This window comes from Accipiter gentilis, chromosome 30, assembly GCF_929443795.1.
Source record: "Accipiter gentilis chromosome 30, bAccGen1.1, whole genome shotgun sequence".
Lineage (NCBI taxonomy): Eukaryota > Metazoa > Chordata > Aves > Accipitriformes > Accipitridae > Astur > Astur gentilis.
The window spans coordinates 9,138,865-9,160,173 of record NC_064909.1 but is presented as its reverse complement, the minus strand read 5'-3'; the positions used below and the strand labels follow the sequence as shown (position 1 = coordinate 9,160,173).

Sequence of the window (21,309 nt, the reverse complement as noted above, 5' to 3'; positions counted from 1 at the left end):
CGCACAAAGAATCTGTGTTTGCCTTTGCAGCAGTTGGTGTCTCCCTCTGCTTGGAGGTGGAGAGCGAATCCTGAGGGCACAGGCCAGTGTGGGTGCCTCAGGGAGCTGTGATGGGAAAGTCGTTGGGCAGCTGTGGCAGCAGCTGTGGATCAGCATCACAGATAACTGTATTTGGTAACACCTGATTTCCAAGATATATGCTTAGTGCTGCCTTGCTACTGAGGTACCACCAAGCAGTGTTTGCTCATTCTAGCTTATCTTTGGGTTTGCTGAGACTATGTCAGATCACAGTACTTATGTAGTTCAAACGTGCAGATGAAGGCAGATCTGGAAGGGGCCTCAGCTAGGTTCTGGTGTTGGCTGCTGTAACAACTATTACTATTGATTTAAGAATGATTCTAACATGAATATTTTGTATGATGTACTGAAAATCCATGGATTCATGTGAATCCCATCAATGTCCATACTGACTTGGAAGACCTTTAGTACATGAATCCATGGCCTCATCTTCTCATCCAGCTGCTATCACACCAAAACTGCACCATGACCCCCAGATACCCAGAACCCAAAAGTGAACTGAGTAGCTTATCAGTCAAAATATTGCACATAGAGTCATATTTTTTCAGAGTAGGGTAGAATATCTTCTGTCTGAGAGCTCTTCAATACTTCCTGTTTGTAAAAGTGAAAAAAATAAGTGTTGTTCTGGTAGGCACATCAAGGCAATACAGCTGTAATGTGCAAGCATGTTTTTTTTTCTCAAGCAGAATCAGCAAAACACTTGGCTAAGTTGTAATAATCAGATCTTCATTACTGGTGTTGCTTTCAGGAGACAGAATGGATGTGGCTTGACCTTTTGGCTGACTCAGGCTGAATTTGCAGTGGTAACAGAGAAATCTTTTCACTTATAAGATGAATAGCAAATTTGTTATGGAGAAAAGGTTGGGAAAGAAAAAATACGGAAACAGAAGGTGCTGGTTTTATAAAATAATTCTTCAGTGTTTAAATATATCAGGGTTTGGGGACTTGTTATTATAATTAAAACAAACAAGCAAACATAAAAGGCAGAATACTATTTGGCTTTGCAGTGCATACTGAGCTGATGGTGGAAAAGGTCCTCATCCCACAAATCCAGCAGGGAATACAAATGATTGATGGTGAAAGCTTAGATCATCCACTTTAAGTGTGATTGGCGGTGTTCCTGGCAAATGTCTGGAACTCGGCAAGCTGGGAATGAGAAATGCAAAGTACTGACAAATGGCCATCTGCATTTCTCTAGTTTTTTAATCTTTCTTCAGAGGTAAGGTAAAATATATAAAGCCTCAAGTTATATGTAAAAAGAGGCTTTTGACTCAGTTCTCTAATGCAGCTATTAGACTTTGCCAACCACCTTCTGACACACCTATAAGTCTCATCTTACTCTTCTTGCTTCCCAGTTACAGATGTTTTTGATAAAACACCCACTTAATCTGCCCTTTTTTTCCCCTTCCCTTTTCCTGAGTGATTGATCTTACTTTATGGAGAACATATAAATGAAGGGAGATGGTATGCAGTTCCTTGTTATGTTTAAGAATATTGTTCTAATCCAGTGCAGGTACTCTTGGGTGGAATTTTAATTCCTGCTTGCTATAAAGACTTGCTACTGCTCCTTTTTTTTCCCCATTTTCCTGTGAATGTCAAACACAAATTTTTTAAAATCTGACAATCTAGATCGATAGTTTTGGTGTGCATCATTTAGAAAATGCACTTGACAGAAAGCAAGCAGTGTGATGCTTGCACGTGTGCCTTGCTTTGGAAATAGAACTGTAATGTAGGATTGACTTTTTACTGGATACTGGCTGTTAACTCAATGAACTTCAAGGAAATTCTTAATGATAGAAAACAGTACAACTTCTTGTTTTAGCCTGGTTTGTCTTTTTTAAAAAAATTGAGGCTTCTGTGATCTGACTCAGTCTGTGGTTCATGTGTTGCTTTTCTCTGTTTTGGTTTGGCTCAGTGGGCACCCGCGGACGTAGCTCCTTCACGGGCTGCTCTTGTCACCAGAGGGAAGCGGCTCCCTGGGGTGGCAGGAAACTGCAGGAGGGGGAGTTTTTCAGGGGTTACAAATAGCAAGGGAAAAACGGGGTTGCTGCCACAGGTGGAGAACACAGTTGTGTCTTTCTGTGTTACATTGAAAGCAGAATTAAATGTTAAAAAGAGTGAGATGTAACTAACTTCTGCTGTATGCCATTTCATATGCAGGCAAAGCAGCACCATGCTGTTTGCACTTGCATTCTACTAATTATTCTTCATGTTACTGTGGGGCAGTAAAATAATTGTTGTCATTTTAAGGTAGGAAACTTGTCTGGAGATGTTAAGAAACACGCTTAGAAACAAGCTAGAATTCCTCTCCCTTACGCTTGGACTACCAGCTCTAACTGTTGCTCATCAGTGATGGCACATTTCAATGCTTGATAGATTCCAGAACGTTAATTAAAACAGTTGTTTAGCTAATTGCCTGGAAGACTGCAAGTAAAAGCATATTTATTCCAAAGGCAAACAATCCATTTTTACCCAGTGAAGCATATCAGTTTTTATGGTGCATAAAAATTGTTTTACTTCAATTTTGAATATATTGTGCGTTTGACTGTCTAAAGGCCTTGTAGATGATGATCTATTTTAAGTGCATGGAAGCTTTTTTTCTTAGGCCATTTTTAATGTATCTACTAAAAAAGTGTATGTTTAAATAATTGAAAGTGTGAAAAGTCATTGCCATTAAAATGAAAAGTTGCTTATTGCATGGGGCTATTGGACTACCACCATGCTTACTGATATGCAGCCTTTGCAGTATTTCTGGATGTTGGTACTGTCCTATATAAAAAGACTAGAGGTGGAAGGAAGGGTATCATTATGGTGCCTTTGCCTAACTTTGTGGGGAAAAAATGTGCATATCGAGCAGGTGGTTCAGTGTATATATGCATTTAAAATGGAAATATAGTCTATGCTCCTCCAAAGTGTTCAGGGACTAAACTGGTCCCTGGCAGGTGGACTGCATAGGGCTTTTGTGGAAGACTGGGGGCACATCAGTGTGAACCACAACTTACTGCACTACGGCATAGATTACCATCAGGCTGATAGCTTCTCCTCAAAGAGAAAATGCTTATCATCTAATGGAAGAGATTACATAATGGTGGAAGTGCAGCTCAAGGGCTGAAATGGGAGTTCTGGGTTTAATTTAGAAGATTTCTTGATCTCTTTACTCGTGATGGTTGTCTTGACTTTCATATAGCTCTCATACATGACTATTTATTTATTTAGGGAATGAAATCTAAAAGGGCCTGGGTGAAGACAATAAACTAATATATATTATGATGCTTTGGCTTTAAGGATTGCTACGGGCAAGGTATTACTTGTAAGACAAGGGCCCATCTTGTCCATCCCTACCACAACTTGATAGACACTGTGAATGTATTTCTTCGTTGTTTGTGTTAAAAGTGGTGTACAGTGGTGATATAACACAGCAGAAGTTTAAGAGGAAAATACCATTCAAAACAAAAACAGTGCAGTTTTTCATTATCAAGGTAACAACTAAATATTCTTATCTTGTTATCATTATATGTCAGAAAACAGAAGAAAAAAAAAAAAAGACCATTACTCCTTAAAGGAGCTTGTAACTTTCTCCTAAACACTCCCTTTGGTGCCCAGCCTAAACTGGAATATAACCCGTGAAATCCTGACTGGGGGCTGATCCTCAGGCAGATTTTGGTATACTTGTTCTGTGTTGCAGTGCCTAGACTGGTGTAAATGCCCTCATTTCAATATTCCTCAGTAGGGACTTCACTGGCTGCCCCAAGCTCATAGAGGCAGGCACATGGGAAGGTTGTAAAGAAATGGCCATGTTTTCTTTCTTCCAGGGTGTAACAGCTAAATATTCTTGCCTTGTCAGTATTATCTTGGCGATAACTAGCACGTACTCTTCTTGTTTTGGGTTATGTTGTTACCTTAAACATCCACTGTATTATATTGGGACACACATGCACCACTACTGAAAGATTTTCTTGAGAATCTTCCCAGCTGAAAAGCATTAGAGCCACCAGAGTTGAAAGATCTGCTCTTTTGTACTGTTGTAAAGACAGGCTTTTCTGGCAATGATCTAGCAAACTAGGGCAAACTTACTTTAATATTGATGTACGGTAGTGTTTCATTACACTCTGTAACTGCACTGCTATATTGTACAAGATGGTTTTATTGACACAATGGTGGGTAATTGTTAGCCAGATTAAGAAAACTCAACAACATAGATGTGAGAAACAAATCCTTTGCGTGCCAGTTAAAAGAAGAAAGGGAAAAAGCATTTCCTCTTAATTAATCTCTTTGAAAGGGATCAGAACAGAACATGAACCAAGAATGAACTGTTTGTCTTGATTTTTTTAGAGGAAAACCTTCACTGATATTTAAAGGGGACTTGTCACATGAAACACTTCTGATTGTGGTTTATTCTTATGAAATTTTACTGGGCTGTTGTAATTAAGAAAAAGATAGTGGAAAAGGTTATCAATGACATATTTCAAAGATTATTTTTTTTCCAGACAGAATTTTTTTTCTGACTGCATAAAATAGAAGAACCTTGACTGCGTAAATGAGATATATGTTCTTTTATATTTTTGGTGGAAATAGTACCATTATTGAAAGCAATGCTGCTGCTTTTCTCTAGGCAAAGGAGACGTTTTTGGTGATGTGTTCTGGAAGGAGTCTACCCTCGCCCAGTCCTGTGCTAATGTAAGGGCTCTGACTTACTGTGATCTTCATGTGATTAAGAGAGATGCCTTGCAGAAAGTGCTGGAGTTCTATACGGCCTTTTCACACTCCTTCTCCAGAAATCTCATTTTGACCTACAACTTGAGAAAAAGGGTAAGTAGCTTTGATTTTAACATGCACCATATAAATGATCACTTTTAAGGACCGTCTGTATGAAAAAAAAAGAATTGCTTGAATTTTAGCATTCTTCATAGCCTCTCTTATAAGAAGGTTTTTCAGAGCTTGCCTAAAAGACGCTGCTAGAATGTACGTTTAAAAAGCTATAAGTATTTATTTCAGTGCTAGTTTTATAGAGAGCTGGATTGAGTATATGTGAAAGTATTGTACATTTCTATGAAGTGGACAGATTCCAGGATATTTGCGAACTGTCATGCACTTGTGATAAACAGCGTTCACTACTTTCTGCAACTTTAGTTTGTAAAGCAGCTAAAAAGATGTTAGGGGCATTGCCCGAAGTTACAAGGAAAGTGGAAGGAAAGGTATGAAATCTAATATATGGGACAAAAGTCTACAACAGTAGTCACAATGGAAAAGTAATATGAACATGACTGATTCTATGAAAAGTTGTTTCTTTTAGTATCAATCACATTTTGGAATTACTTTGCTATCTATAATGTTTCCATTTTCTTATCCTTGATTTTTTGGCTCTTTTCATTTCTTCCTGCATGCCAGTTCAAGTTATTTTGTCAAATGCGAATCATCATAACCTAATATCCCATTTTAAATTCTCTGTGTAATCTTCAGTGAACCACCTCTGCAGATATTTATTAAAACTGTAGTAGGTGTAATTCAGTTGATATGATTTTAAGATGCAATGTAGAAGACAATAATATTACATTGAAAGTAAATACATGGGAGCGCCAATACTTGCTTTAAAATATTAGGATATAAAGATACTTGAGATCAGCTAAAGCAATAGTTTTGATAGTTTGGTTGTTTTTTGTTTTTGTTCCTAAAAACAGTTCTCCATGGTAACTTCTAGGTGCCAAGTAAGTCCTAGATAATTACACCTGAAAAAATAGAAACCTTTTCATCTTTGAAATCTGTTTTGTAAAATTAGGCTTTAAGCCTAGAGTATTGATATTTTTTATTAATTATTATTATTATTAATTTTTGGACCTAGAGTTGGAACACTGAAATTAAAATAGTGTGATGATGTTTTCTATCTGCATATGTTATCAATATCAAAGAATTCAGCTTTTCAGTATTGGGCAAAGAAGAATGTGCTATCCACACTTTGGTCAAATAAATCAAAGCTCTAGTAGAAAATAGAGGTAATTAAAAACTAAGGAGCAAATTTGTACTTGAGGATTTTCTCATAGGACATTTTTTTTCAAATGACATTATGTTCCTGAAGGACAAGGAAAAGATATACATCTGCAAGAAGATTAGGAGAGATGTCCTGTTAAAAACTAAGTTTAAAAACCAGCTACTTACCTGGTGTTAATTAATGTAAGAAATAAATTAAAGAATTTGGTATAAAGCATCGGTATAACTGACTGAGATGTTAAAGTAAGACTGTGGGTAATATGGTAAGATGGTCTAACTACTTTTTTTTTTAACATCAGTAGAAATGACAAACTTTGAGGCATAGAAGGACCAACTCTCTTAAAGCTCACAGTAATGCTAGCAGAGCCGCATCATTTTGGATCTGCTCTGAGCCGAAAGTCCAGATTTTAGAATCAAATGGCTACTCCAGTAGTGACACTCTTTCCCTCCATGTTCATCAGTGTAGTTTTTCCCAGCCCAGGTTACAAAACACTTTTTAACCACAGTATTGTAATTCCTGTGCTGTCAATTTTCTACACAAAATGTTCCTAATAAAAAGGTATGTTTTATGATAGCAATTTTCATACAGATATTCAAATAATTGGATTTTAATTGAGTTGCAGTCAGCAGAAAATTGGCGTTGATTGATAATGGAAGTGGCGGTTTGATGGTTCTAGGTTAACAGACTGTGATTTTATTTATTTTATTGAAAGAAGGCTGATTACAATCTGAATGCAAATGCTAAATAATGTAAATACTATATACTTTCAGAAATGCATAGAAGGTATGGTACTTTAGAGATTGGAGATAATGCACATTAAAAGGCAACTCTTTAGAGTTTGGAATTTAATCTGCTTTAAATATCTGTGAATCTTTTATAGAAATAGCTCCTCGGCCTGTCACTTCTAACACTTCTAGTCTATTTCTGCAAATGGAATTTTGTAGAATTCAGATGAACCGGTACCTTCTGTGAGTTACGTTTGTAATGTATTGCATATCCTTTGGAATATAAATACCAGAACTGCACTTCTCATTTCAATAAACAGTTTCATCTCTGGCTCCAAACTTGTTCAACTAGTTGAAGTGTAGATACTGTATATTTATCCCAAATATATTCATACAGATTCCAAATACATGAAAAAGCAGCTTTGGGGATTTTTTTTGCCTGAAGGATCTCATAGGTATATTTTTAGACTTGGTTATTCCTCTGAGGCGTCCCCAACTCCAGGGTGCATATGCCTTCACTTGGCCATGGTACTGAGTCTCACTGCATAGTGCAAGGCGCTTTCTAGCCAGGTTTCGCTCCGCTTAAGCGACGGTTACTGTTGGTCCTCTCTTTCACCATGTTCATGTATTCCTTGGCTGCTGGGTCTCCTCCAGTGATCCCTTCCCTCGTGGATATGGGACTCCCTGTCCCAGACCCTTCGGTGCCAGTGAGCAGTGCTCGTCGTAGAGATGTCCCCCATGCTTACTGGAGTCTGGATCCACTTGCTAATGACTGTGACAGAAATAAGCAGACATGCAGATGCAATGTAAGGTACCAAACCCAATTGGTCTTGACCTTAGGTAACTCTAGAGCTGGATTTAGGCAAAGTGAAAAGCATCTTCCCTCCATTCCTTGTGCTGCTCTTCCTACCAGTCTTGAATGTGCTTTGAGCTGAGCTGGGAGGGAAGGACGCTTCTGTCTGTGTGTCCCCCTTATGCCCTCTCTAGAACAGGGCCGCAGTTATGAAATGTTACTGCCTGTGACATCTGAGGACGTCCTGGCCAAGGGAGCTACTTCCAGTCCGCTGTTCCTGGCACGGCATGGCTGGCTGGCTGTGCTGTGAAAACAGTTTCCTTTCACTCACTTTCTTGACAAACTGGTGAAATATCCTCTTTTCTAAAATTGTCAGCTCACTGTTAGGTGACTCCCCGAGCAGTACCTCAAGCTACTAAAATCCCTCCTGAAGTTATTAGCTGTCTAGTTGCCTCTGGCTGGAGCTCAGACTTGGAAACCTTTTACTTTTCCTAAAGGTGAAGAGAACGGAGGTCTTTAATTAACTCTTTCTGCTGCTAGTCATTGAAATCTTCATCTAACTGGAAGCAGGGGGAGAATCAGCTGCTGCATCTCTCTCTCTAACATCTGAAGAAACTAGAACTGCAGTCTGTGGCTGCAGGTGGCTGTATGTCAGACTCGAGGGCTTTGCAGCTGAAAGGAAGCCGATAGAGGATTTCTCAGAGCACTTCCTTCTGTAACAATGTTGTGAAATTAAAGCAGGTTGACTTGATGTTTCGCTCCATTTTTGGAATCTCAGAGAGGAACCAAAGTCTAGACACTGCGGGTATGTGGGATGGTCAAGTGACAAACCCCTATGGAGGGTGTGCTAGACAAAAGAGGGTATTGCAGGTTTGGAGGGCAGCAAGATTCACAGGCTGGATGGAGGTCTATTTTTTCCCAACAGATATTTAAACATTTCTGGGTTTCCAGCCTGGACTTCATAGCTCCAGGATGGTAGAAAAGTAACAAGAGAGAAGCTTGCATGATAGATCTTTAGTTGTCTTTTGCTTGTGATGAGGTGCAAGTTTGCTGGCACCTTCTTTATGAATGTGAAGGGCCTTCAGCAGCGCTTGCAAGCGTTCTGGTTTTGGCAGTTGCTTTTTTCCATGTGTGTGAGCTTTGTGACCAACACTAACTTACACTGTTGTACCACAGTGTATTTGCTCAGTTCATTCTGCTGCAGCCATAAATGATGTTGTAGCTCAAATGGTCACACACGCTACATAAAAGAGAGAATTCTCATACGTAATTTATTAAGCTGAGATTTCTCTAGTAAGCCATTTTAGCCTGGATAGAGATTAAATGACTAATTTTGAATACTTTGGGGTATCATGATAGAAAGTGCAAGTAGCTTTTCCAGAAGCTGAAATTTGTGCCCTGGAATAAAAGAAGTAATGAGGTAGGATGTAGAAATGTTATTTGGGATTTTGTAAGACTGAAAAAAAATGGCAAAGAACACCCTGCATTTTTACAAAGCAAGCATGATTTAGTGATTTAAAGCCAAAGCTCCTAGTCAGAACATATTTCTTGAGAGAGCAGCGATTGCAACAGAGTAGTCTGTCTCCCTGCCCGTGTAAGATTGCTTGCTTTTGTACATGTAGTGGTATGCTTATTCTATGCCATTCCAACTGTGCCAGTGGACACGGCTTCCACCACGTCTTTGTAAAAGGAATTTAAAAATATAATTGTGCTTTCCTCTTCAGCATTAGCTTCACCTTTTTTCTTTTTATACTGTAAGCTCTAACTAGAGAGAGAACCTCTCTCAGATCAAACATTTCAGTTAGGAGTGCTTCCAGCCTGGATTTTAAATCTCGGGGGGCTAGGCAGCAGGTTGCTTTCAGAGGGGCAATCCATAGCATTGTATTCTGCCTTTCCACATGACAGGTTTTCCAATTCTTTTTCATGATACAGGTTCAAAATAGTATTCCAGAATTCTTTCTAATATGGAAGGCTGAATTGCTGGAAGATTTTAACAAAACTTTCTTAAAATAAGAAGAGTGAAAGGTTTTAATTTTAGAATATTGGCCCATTTGGTGATAGATTTCAGAATGGTCAAACTGACAGCCTGTTTCTTTCTCCTGTGCTTGTACTCACCAAAACAATGCCACAAGTCATGTGGGAAGAGGGTTTTAATGCTTGACTGGCATGCATCTTACAGCACTGAAAACCCAGGACACTGGGCACGACTGAGATGTCTGGATGGGTCTGTGGCTTGGACGTTATGCCATATTAGCTGGCCAGGAGGCTAAGCTGTCATTTTCCAAAAAAACCTTCCAAATGTAAACAAGCACTTAAGTAATCAACTCTGTTCTTTCCCATGCTGCCTTTTAAAAACTGTTCAGGTACTTGAATGTTCCTATATTCCCTGTTTCTCTGTGTCAATCTAAGCAAGATGTATTTTATTCTATTTCCTCATTGGTAGATTCCATATTGCATTTTTGCATCTTCTCTCTGGTCTTGGACAACTTAACTTTTATCTGTCTCTAACAGATGACTGTCTTTCTAGCTCACAGAGTTTTATGCAAATTGTCTTTGCACCCTGGACTGAAAGTGCTCTGAGGCATGTTGCATGTTGTTAGGTTTGCATGTCTGCTATGGATAATTTAAGTGATGGGACTGGTTGACACCCTATGCTCTGAGGAGCATGTGCCCTTGGATTTCTTTCTTTTCCTCTCCTGCAGCTTGTTGCACCCCTTCAGGTAAAGCCTTAAAACCCAGACTTGGAGAGGATTTGACCAACTGCAAGCTTTTAACATTCATATTTCTACAGTGATTGTTAAGCGTTCAGCCCAGGGTAACTCCATTACCCTTCAGAGACATCATCTTGATGTGACGATGTCTCAACTAATTCCAAAACTTTGGAGGTTAAAAGTTATTTCTGTTCCATTTAAATCTATATGGCCTTGAGCCTTAGGGTCCTATGCTTATACAGAGGAAGGTCTGGCTGCAGACAAATAGTTTACATAGTGGGGATGTAGATTTGCAATAGAAGACATAATTAACCAAGAAGTTCTAAGACAATGTGGCAGGTTGACTGTGGCTGTTTGCCATGTGCCCACCAAGCTGCTCTATTGCTCCCCCTTCTCGACAGGACAGGGGGAGAAAAATAAGATGAAAAGCTCATGGGTCGAGATAAGGACAAGGAGATGACTTATCAATTACCGTCACAGGCAAAACAAACTTGATGTAGGGAAATGAATTTCATTTATTACCAATTAATCAGAATATGATATTGACACATAAGAACAAATCTAAAAAACACCTTCCCCGCCGCCCTTCCTTCTTCCCAGACTCAAATTCACTCCCAACTCTTCTACGTCCTCCCCCTGAGCAGTGCAGGGAGTTGGGGAATGGGGATTGCAGTCAGTTCATAATGCTTGCTCTCTGCCATTCCTTCCTCCTCGCACTCTTCCCCTGCTCCAGCATGGGGTCCTTCTCACAGCAGACAGTCCTTCACAAACTTCTCCAATGCGAGTTCTTCCCACGGGCAGAAGTTCTTCAAGAACTGCTCCAGCGTGGGTCCTTTCCGTGGGGTGCAGTCCTTCAGGAACAGACTACTCCAGCGTGTGTCCCCTATGGGACCACAGATCCTGCCAGAAGACCTGCTCCGACATGGGGTCCCTTCAGCGGGCTGCAGGGTGCGTATCTGCTCCACTGTGGGCCTCCATGAGCTGTAGGGAGACAACCTGCATCACCATGGTCTTCACCACGGCCTGCAGGGAAATCTCTGCTCCGGTGCTTGAAGCGCTTCCACTCCTTCACTGCCCATGGTGTCTGAAGAGTTGTTTCTCTCACATATTCTCACTTCTCTCTGCTGCTGTTGTGCAGTGGTTTTTACCCTTTCTTAAATACATTATCACAGAGGTGCTACTAACATCGCTGATGGGCTCAGTTTTGGCCAGGGGTGGGTCTGTCTTGGAGCCTCTTAGAACTGGCTCTGTCCAACAGGAGTACAGCTTCTGGTGCCTGCCTTCACAGAAGCCACCCCTGCAGCCCCCCTGCTACCAAATCCTTGCCACATAAACCCAACACAGACAACAAAACTATTCCATTGCTTGTATTCGGTACATGAAACACTTTCATGTAAATTTTAGCTGTAACTTAGATTAATCTATGTGCTAAGTAGTGAAACGCTTCTTTAAGATGCTCTTAAATGACTAATTCGTTCTAAACTGATGTGATGAATTCATCACTTGTCTGAGATGCTGCCTTCTACTGTGAATAATCAGCAATTTTTCATACATTTAGATGGTGTAGTATAATATCTGTACAATTGTTATAAAGAAGTAACTTAGTATACCATACAAAATAACATGTGTATTTCCCAAAATGGATATTAAGTTGTTGAAATTCTGATAGGTCATTCACTAATAAATTGCTTTAAAAGTAACCTAGTGACCAATAGATATTAATAACCATCAATAAAATAAATTGATGGAAGAACTGGTAAGGGTGAATTTTGAATTACAATTCATCTTAAAATGGAAGACTATGATTCTTTTATGATGCTGATACTAAAACCATAACTGCCTTGAAGTATCTTCAGTAAGAGAGTATTTCCTGTTCTGTGCTATCGTAGATTTATAGGTTTTCTCACATTGGTCACTAAATACTTAATGATCATTTGCATTCAGATCACTGAATTAGAAATTAAATTTGTACAGACTGAATTTATAGAATCAGAATTTTAGCTATTTCCCAATGTGTTTTCTAAGTATGGAAAACTATGTCAATGTTATGTCAATGAAAGGCATTCCAATTATATGTCAGTACCTGAAAAAAAGATGTGGTAAATGGAATAAATTTTGGTCGTCCTGAAACTGAGGTTAAGCACTTCATTCATTAATCCAGAAACAGGATTGATTTTTTGTTTGTTTTATCACATTTTGAGTAGACCCACTTGAATTTTTTTGGAAAGGGGTTTTTTCCCTCAATGACCCATAAAATACTCAGCCTTAAATATAAAAGAAGAATATTCTGACCTTTCCAAAATCTGTAGAGTGTTCATAAAGTCTTTCCATATATGGTAAAGCTATTATGAGTAGATGAAAAATACAGTTAACAAGGTTGATGGTGAATTAAAAATAAAATTTGTTTTCAGACTATTTTAATCCTTAAAAAAAAAAAAAAAAAGGCACAACATTTGGCTTTTGTGAAGCTGTTTTCAGATGAGTAATAGAAAGTTAACATTAAAAAGGGGTCTTCTCGCATTTTTGACATGCACAACCACCCACACCAGCTTGTTTATCCCAACAGAAGAAATGCATTACTTTGATTTTTACCCTTCTCCACCCACATAGATTAAAGCGTAGAAATAATTTTAATATAGATAAAGGTTACTCAGTGTGAATGAGGATTCCCCAGAATAGCTCCCCCAAGCCTTTTTAAAATAGAAAATGAATTTCCTAGGAACTGGGTAAATTCTAAGCGTTGGCCCACCACCAGGGACAGAAGACAATAATCCAAAAGACTGTAACTGCTGTTACGCAGTCTGGGAATCTGGTCTTCATTGTGAAAACAGTGAAATACTCCCTAGTATTTTTACAGTAGGAAGGATCAGTCCTTAGTTTAAACTCATATTTTTCTTACTATTGTGTTGATTTAGATAAATAGAAGTTTAATACAGATACACAAGAGAGGCTGAACAGCAGCCTGTGTAGTGTGTTATTTTCAGTACGTGCATGGCACACTATCACCTGCTTATAGTTAAGTGTACTGAGGTGTGTTACTTTTGGACCATGCTGGCAAAGAGGAAGGGGGCGTTCCATGGGAATTCAAAGAGTTCCTAACCCTTCTCCAAAGCTTGAGGTCTATCTTCTACTGCTTACCATGCCTGAGTGGCCAGAGTTTAAAAATCTCTCTGTATTTCTAATTTAAAAAGTAAAATATATATATTATTTTTATTGGTGCCTGTCATCCCTGTGTGTGTACCTGTGTGTGTATATATATGTGTAATGACTGGCCTATCACTGAATCTCTCAAGTAATTAAAATATTATGCACTTTTTTTAATATATGAATGCTGTTGCCCAGGCTTTTTTGCCTGTATGTGCCATGTTCTATCATGTATTATAACTGCATTAATTATGTCATGCCTCTGGTGCCCTAGTGATTGTATTTTCTGATATACCCTGGTGCTTCATATACTGTGGAGCGTTAGTGACCAAGCAAAAGACAGAACAGTGACCTAATACCCTCCTGTATTATTTTTTTTTCAACCCTAGAAATTATCTCTGGTGTCTGTGGTCTAGGAATCAGGTGACTTTAGGACAAACTCTTACTAAAAGGGTGTGATTTCCTGCCATAACAGCTTTAATCTTTTGGTCTTCTCTAAGGTCACTAAAAGCCGAACTTCTAGGACTGCAAATCCAAACACTCAACCTGTTCAAGGCATTCCATGAAGGAGAGAGTGTAGACAGCTGTGCAATATGAAAGCTGAGTTGCAATGGCAAACCTACATCCTTGAGCAATCAAACTTTATAATCTAAGTGATCAGATTGGTCCTTTCTTCAGCTCTCCAATGAAAGCTGAAATAATTACCCCCTATTAAAAAAAGGAATAAAATTCTGGAGGCTATTGCTAATGTGTAGAGACTTTGTGATCCCTGCTCCAGACCAAACCCTACCTACAGGTCCTCTGTTTTCTTGCTTAAATGTTGAGACTTTTATTGTAACTGCGAGCTCTTGGACAGTGAGACAAAGGAGGTCTTTTTCCTCGTGGTGTACCTGAGCCAGGTGTCCACAGCTTTTCCAAGGACTCCATTTGATATGTGCCGTGGTGGGCATAAAACAAGTAGCTCACCTTAAAGGTGACAAATGCTCTTAAGATTTTGCTTGAAACAAAGCAGTTTTCCAGCTTGATTTATGAACACTGGCAGGTGCCCATAGTATTTGTGTCAAACTATGTTTAGACAGCTTATGTTTTTCCTTTATCTATGCTTGAGAATCAGCCTTCTAGTTACCTTTGGACAAGTATCTTGCTGGGGGGATACAGCCAGGAGCATACCACATTCCTCCGTCTCAAGCTTGCTCAAAATAGTCACACAGGTAGCGTGGTGTCTGATGTCAGCCTGCTTTACAGGCTGCTGCCCATTCCAGTGTGACATTGAAGTGTTTGACTGCTGAACATGAAGTGGAGTAACTGCTAGGTGTGGCCTTGTGAAAGTTTTTGAATTTGAAATTCAGTAAGATTTACCATCATGGGAATGAACCAATTGCAAACAAAACTTGATAGGGCACCTTGCCAATCACCTGCTATGACCATAGCTACTGACTATTGCCACAGCTAAAGTCAAGTAGTAACGAGGGTGTTGTGTTGGGGTGCGGCTCAGTATAAGAACTTACTGAAATATTTTGAGTAGAATCATGAATCAACCCCTTTCTATTTGGTATTATTTTTGCAGCAGGTAACTGGGCTTTTCCTCAAACTGTGTATGATTTGTTCCTCAAAAAGTAGTGCATTATTGTGTCAAACAATCTGTTTGGATTCAGATTTTCAAACAGAAATGTGGTACCTGACACTGATGTAAAATATTAAAGCCCTATGTAAATGAATGTACTAAGTGTTTTTAGAGTAATTTTTCTAAATTAGCAAACTGCAGAAGGGCCTTACACTCAGCTCCACTTGAAAACACTGTCAGTATTCTCCCTCTTGCTATCACTTTTTTTTTGTTCCCATTCATTTTCTCTTTCTACCTATTACATTCCAAAATGGGGTGTGAACTTCAGTATCTTGTGTAATGGCACTGATATATACCGAGTTCGGTTATATCTCCCTCAACTGAAGCAGGAGCATACAGTGGTAGGCTACTCTGAGTATACTCTGTGTCCCAAAATACTGTCCATATAGGACTTGAGTGGGAATAGCACTATCCATGAACAACTGTGCAGCTGGACATGAAGTAATCTTAATTAACCACAGGCCCAAATCCGTTGTCTCTCTATGCAGCTGTGAGACTGCATAATGCTTTCACGAGATTTTTATCAGGAGCTGAGTCTGCTAAATCCATTTTTAATTAGTACAGCATTATGAGTGTGAAAACCTGACACCCAATTAAAGTAATATTTGAGACTTGAATACTATGTGCTTTTGTTACCATATACGTAGGTGTTTCTTCTTTTCATCACCATCTTCTGGGGTCATTTCCAAACACAGGAAGGAAAATGCTCAACACATGCCTTGTTCCAAGTCTCTGTGACTTTGGCAAACCACATCTACACCAGGTCCCCAGCATGTGTCCCCAGGAACCATGCAGCCAGCCCAACCTGGCCTTTCCTTGCAATTCATCTAAAGGTATTATGCCTTCATCTTAGAATTTCAGAGGATGTGCTTCCACCATCCAATAAACCTTATGCTTGATAATTTCTCCCATATGCTCTGTAATAAATATACCACACAACAAAATTATTTTGTGATTCATTTACACAGCTGACATCAGAGAATCCAAGAAAATTTCTGCCAAAATAATTTTGTAACACATTGGATGATTTACTTTGTAAACTACCATAAGCATTGTCTTTGTGTGAAAAAGCAGAATTATGTTCCCCTTCTGGAAATATTTTTTTCCTTTATTCTTACCCCCCCCCCCCCCGCCCACTCTCACTCTCTCTAATAAGAGCTAATAGTATACCCACGTTGACAGTTGACAAGAATACGTAAATCTGTGCCTCCGGTCTTCAGGGTTGATGCCTTGTTTTTGTATGAAATTTGAATAAATCGTGTAAACTCCAGCATTCTTTGCACTGTTGCAGAAGTGAGGCATCTTACACTTTTCCTCTAAGTAAGGGGATGGGCAATTTGTTAATTGTTTTCCAAGGTTTCACTGTTATTTCACAGTAACAGGAAAGATATTATTTGTGGCCAGTTATTATCCTGATGAATGAAAACAAAATTGCTGTTGGCTTTCACCACTTACTTGATCAGATGGTTTAGGTTGGAGATGAAATATGAGGATGCTGTAATCTTTGGTAACATTAAGATACAAAGCAATAGCAGAGGAAGAAAATAGCGTTAGCTCTAACAAATGGATATTGGCTTTGCTGTTAGAACTTTGGTATAGTCTAGAAACATATTATTAGCTTTTGATTTCCCTTGCCTGCATTTTTCAAATTGCTCAAGGAGCAAGCTGTGTAGGAGTAAAAGTTGTATTGGTTAGTTCAGTGGCTTACATGCTTTCAGTGATTATCTTGTACCCTTTCCGAAAGAGGAGATTCACATTTAGTCCAATGACAAATTCATTGGAGTAAGTGGAATAAGTAATAATGAAAAGCTTTTATTTGGGATGTCATTTGGGAACAGTTCTATCCTTTAACATAAAAGCATTATGATGTTCTTTGTCAGTAGCATTCAGAAATGTAATTTGCTTTTGACAGTCAAGACAGTTCATAAATGACCTTCATCATTCATACCCAAACCATCCCGTAACACAGATGCAGCCATGAAGGGAGTTTGAAAAACTTGTGGCTTCTGGTTTGTAATATATTTCAGAGATTTAGCATAGTTTGTCTAAATTTGTTATTGCTCTGTTATTTTTATGATATCTAGCATATTTTTTAGTGTTATGACAGCATAACTTCAAAAATACTGAGGGGGTGTTTCTTCTTGTGCTCTCTGAAAATCTATCATTAAATATTGCATATTGCTTGGTTCACCACATTTTCCAGTGAGTAAGATTTTCCAAACCCCATCATTGTCACCACAGAGCTGTTCAGAAAGGCTCACTTTGTAGAATTATAAGGCCCCTACCAGATTACCTTTAATAATATTGTCATTTTCTTACATGTTGGAATTTCCTTACTGAACAATTTAAGGTATACAAATGGAGCACTTCATCCAAAGATCTCATGTGGGGTTTTATTTCTTTATTTTTTTTATAAGATATTGAATAATTTCTTGTCCTTATATGAAGGGAAACTCAAATGTAGAGGATTCAGTGACTTGCTGGATTGTATAGCATCTGTCAGTGATGATGAGGAACAGAATCAGGATTTTCTAGCCATATGCTCTACACAGTGTAGAAGAACTTTGAAGGTCTGCAGCATGTAGTATAGCGTGTTGAATTATGCCATGTGTAGTGGAAGAGCAGACTCTGATTTTGTGCTGCAGTCTTGTAAAAGGCCTTTGAGTCTGCTCTCTGTCTGAGAGACAAGCCACCCTATGAATAATAAGTATTTAATAGTACATACAAAGTGTTCTAAAGGAAGCAACTGAGTGAGCAAAAACAAGGACAAGGTTGCCAAGAGAGACTAGAAGAATGGTACTTGGAACACAAGCTTGTCCCTCTTCCCCTATTAAATACTGCATGCACAAAGAGAGCCTCTCAGTAGATAAGCAAGGTAAACGGAGAAAGGGGCAGGAGAGAAAAGGAGTGGATCATGTGGTGTCTCTCCATGGAGATGGGTGGAAAAAGCTGGATGAAGGGAGCAGCTGGTAGTATGTGATCCACAAGGCTATAGGACAGCAGTAGGTGACTGGGGACAGAGGCAGCTCATTCTCTTTCAGTGTTTTCCTAGACCAGGTAGACACAATAAAAGCAATAAAGGGCAACTTCGAATTGTCTTATTCACCAACTTCTCCCTAGCTGGCCACCTAGGAAACCCTTCTGATTACACCATTTGACAGCCTGTCTGCCACCCCTTCCGGCCAACGGAAGCTGCAATACAGCAACATCTGTGCTCTCGTGATCTCTTGGGAATATTATTAAAGCAGCCAACTGAAGGAGATGGAGAAGTCAGGAGCACCTTCTAGTGACATTACTGCACTTGAGGTGCATTCTCAGCTATCTGGATGACCTAGTATCTGAGGTTGCTCTAGTACCCAAGTCTAACCCTACCAATACAAAACAGTGTCTTCTAGAAAGTCTGACCTGAGACCGTGGTGGTGCAGGCTGCATCACATCTTACCACTACCACAAAGTGTCCTAGAACCAGGGATACCTAACACGCTTCTTCAAAAGCTGTGTGGCATGGATGTGGAGCCCACCTCTCCCACCGGGCAGGCCATGCTGCTGGGCCTATGCCATGGTGATCATCAAAAGCAATCTTAATTGGTATTTCCACATGCTAACCCAAATGGTGCATGATTGATCCTGCTTCTCCTGCTCCTCTCATGTGAACACGAGTGACAAAGCTGCTTTAGGGACCAAAAGAGATATAACATTTGCATCCTGCAGCCCTCCCACCTTAGAGAAACAACATGTGATCAAGCTGGAGGCTGCTGCTCCGCAGTTGCTGGATGAGAGCCAAATGTGGGTTTGTCAGACTACCCAGACTCACTTAGCAACTGCCTGTGTGCTTGGGATGTGCCGAGCCAGTCTCAGCACACCACGCTGTCTGCCCCTGCTTGAGTACGCCACCAGGTCACGTTTTCCCTTGAGATTTACTCTGCATGTGTGTTTTGCTCTGTTCTGCCCACCAGCAGGTGAGCCCCACGCCTTCTGAGCAGCTTTTGAAAGTGACCTGGGCCAGCTGCGTCCATTCAAACAGGTACACCTCATGCTCTGTAAGCCGTCTTATTGCTGAGTTGTGAGAGCACCTTCTCAGGAGACAGTGCTGGAGCCAAGAGCCTGAGGAAGGGGGAGAATGGGTGTTCTGCCCCATGTGAGCAAACAGGTCTGTTGGGACAAGCACCTAGAGCTCAGTGGTGGTTGGCTTTTCAGGTATGGGCCCTGATGGGCCTAGGGAGGTAGATGAGAAAGGCTGATTTCTCAGAGATCTGGATCTTTCCTGGTTCTGATTTCTTTCTCCATTCCCCTCACGTGGCCTGAAGAGATGCTGGCAGGTAGCAGAGCTAGGCAGGACCCCTTCCGTAGGACTGGCTTGTATTATGGGAGTGTGTATGGTGTGGACAAACAATGTGTGTATTAAAGACTAAACTGGCTTAGCTACGAGGGATGGTGGTACCTATGGCAGTAGGTGCCCCCTCAGAGATGCACTGAAGAACAGCTAGAGCCTGCTGGAGACACCAGGCTGGGCAGCAGCAGAGAAGATAACATTCATGGTCCAGCCTGAGGTCATCTTGCATACACAGTACTCAGGAATGTTCTGAAAGGGAAGTGTGACACTGATTATTGTTAATCTTACTGTAGAATTGATCTGGAAGAAAACAAACTTTTTAAAAAGGCTTACTGTTCTTCTGAGCTATTCGGAGGTTTCTAGTGCAAACTGTTCAAAGCATAAACTGTTGCTTACAAATCTAGCGCAGTTCAGTGCCGGGTATTTTGTGGTTCGTGGAGTTGTGCAACAAACAAATAGGAATAGTCCTTATGGCTGGGAGCCTCCTCAAATGGATCTGACATCAACAGAGAACGCTTCTATCGAAGAACTTCATGATCCTTCTTTAACCAGAGGTTTCTAGTCCCTTTATTTTTGTACATGCTGAATCAACTCTTTGCATGGTCAGTAAGGCAAGAGTGAGCAGATAGGAGTAGAGTGGGAAGAAGTCTATAATACAATAATAATAAGCTAAACAAATTACCTTTGTAATGGGTGTAGCGTAAAGGTAGCTAATGTTAGTCCCTATTTGGCTGTTGCTGGATCGGTGGCTCTTTTGTTCCTGCATACTTATGTTAGGACATTCTAATCATCATTGCATTAGAAGGCTTCCCATTTTATTTTTTCTTTAGGGTATAGATATTGTAACTTGCACTTAATGTAGACAGTGAACAAGAAAAGATTTCAGAAAGACTTTCCTTAATAGCGTATTAATTGGTAAAGATTGTTTTGCAATACAAATATTCTTTGTTTACTATTAAAAAGCTTCAATTGCCTTTAGACATCCTAAGTGATTTAGAGAAACAGACAAATGATTTAATTTTGATTTTGTTTTATACTCCAATGAAGCAAACAACAGATTTGGAACAAGCTGCTTGCTAGACCTTGGAAATTAAACTGCTCGTTTTATTGGGCACTGGCAAAGTGTGTCTGCCTTTCCTGATGACAGACAAGCCTGCAATACGTTGACTCATGCTTGTAGGGTTCCATCAAGCTCCTTTTATTTCCTTGATTATGATTCTAGTGCTGCTGCCCAGGCAGGAGCTCCCGGTTTGATTTCCCTTGGAACCTGTGCTTTCCAGAGAACATCTGCCCCCTACAACCTGGAGTGAGTTACATTGTGAGAGCCCCAGTTACAAGGCTATGACTTGTCTGCAGAAAGCTGTTTAAATGCAGAACGCTGAAGCTTTTTCTTACCTCCTTTAAGTGGGGATCTGCATGCATGCAGCATTAGGTGAGATTGGAGCAGGGCTTTGGAAGACAACAATAGTCTAATTTTAATTTATAAATCTAACTGTTTCGATAAGGCTATTGCTGAAATCAGTGTTGTGATGACTGAATGTGATACTTGAAGCACTCTTGTTCATGTCATTCTTGGTCCTTAGTAAGTTTTCTCAGATCTCGAAGCCAGTAGTCAGCAGTTTTTTGCAGAAGCGTGGGAGCTCCAGGTGAGCGAACCACTAACCTAAGTACCTTGAGTAATCGTGAGTGCTTCTTATCTGGCTTGCTTAATGCACTCTAAGATAAGACATTTGAAGGCAGACTTCTTGCTTGCATGACACTTTCTCAGGCTCTAGAAGTGCTATTAATAACCTGTTTTCACCTAATTAGTTCTAGTACTTGTACCACTAAAATAGCAATAGTGTATTTACTTTTCTTTTTTTCTTTAACTTTAGTTCTGTTCAGGTTTACACAGGCTCGCATTCTGCCTTTATCA

At 39.8% G+C, this 21,309-nt stretch overlaps 1 protein-coding gene across 3 annotated transcripts in view; it reads left to right on the top strand.

The window, feature by feature from the left end:
- KCNH1 (potassium voltage-gated channel subfamily H member 1) overlaps window positions 1–21,309 on the top strand; it is a 186,327-nt gene that overhangs the window by 102,625 nt on the left and 62,393 nt on the right. For all 3 annotated transcript variants that reach the window (XR_007510151.1, XR_007510152.1, XM_049833989.1), the window contains exon 10: window positions 4,691–4,887. Coding sequence is in view for 1 of the 3 variants with exons in the window: in XM_049833989.1 (XP_049689946.1) it covers window positions 4,691–4,887 (197 nt within the window). In the remaining 2 variants the exon portion in view is untranslated. The remainder of the gene's footprint in view (window positions 1–4,690; window positions 4,888–21,309) is intronic.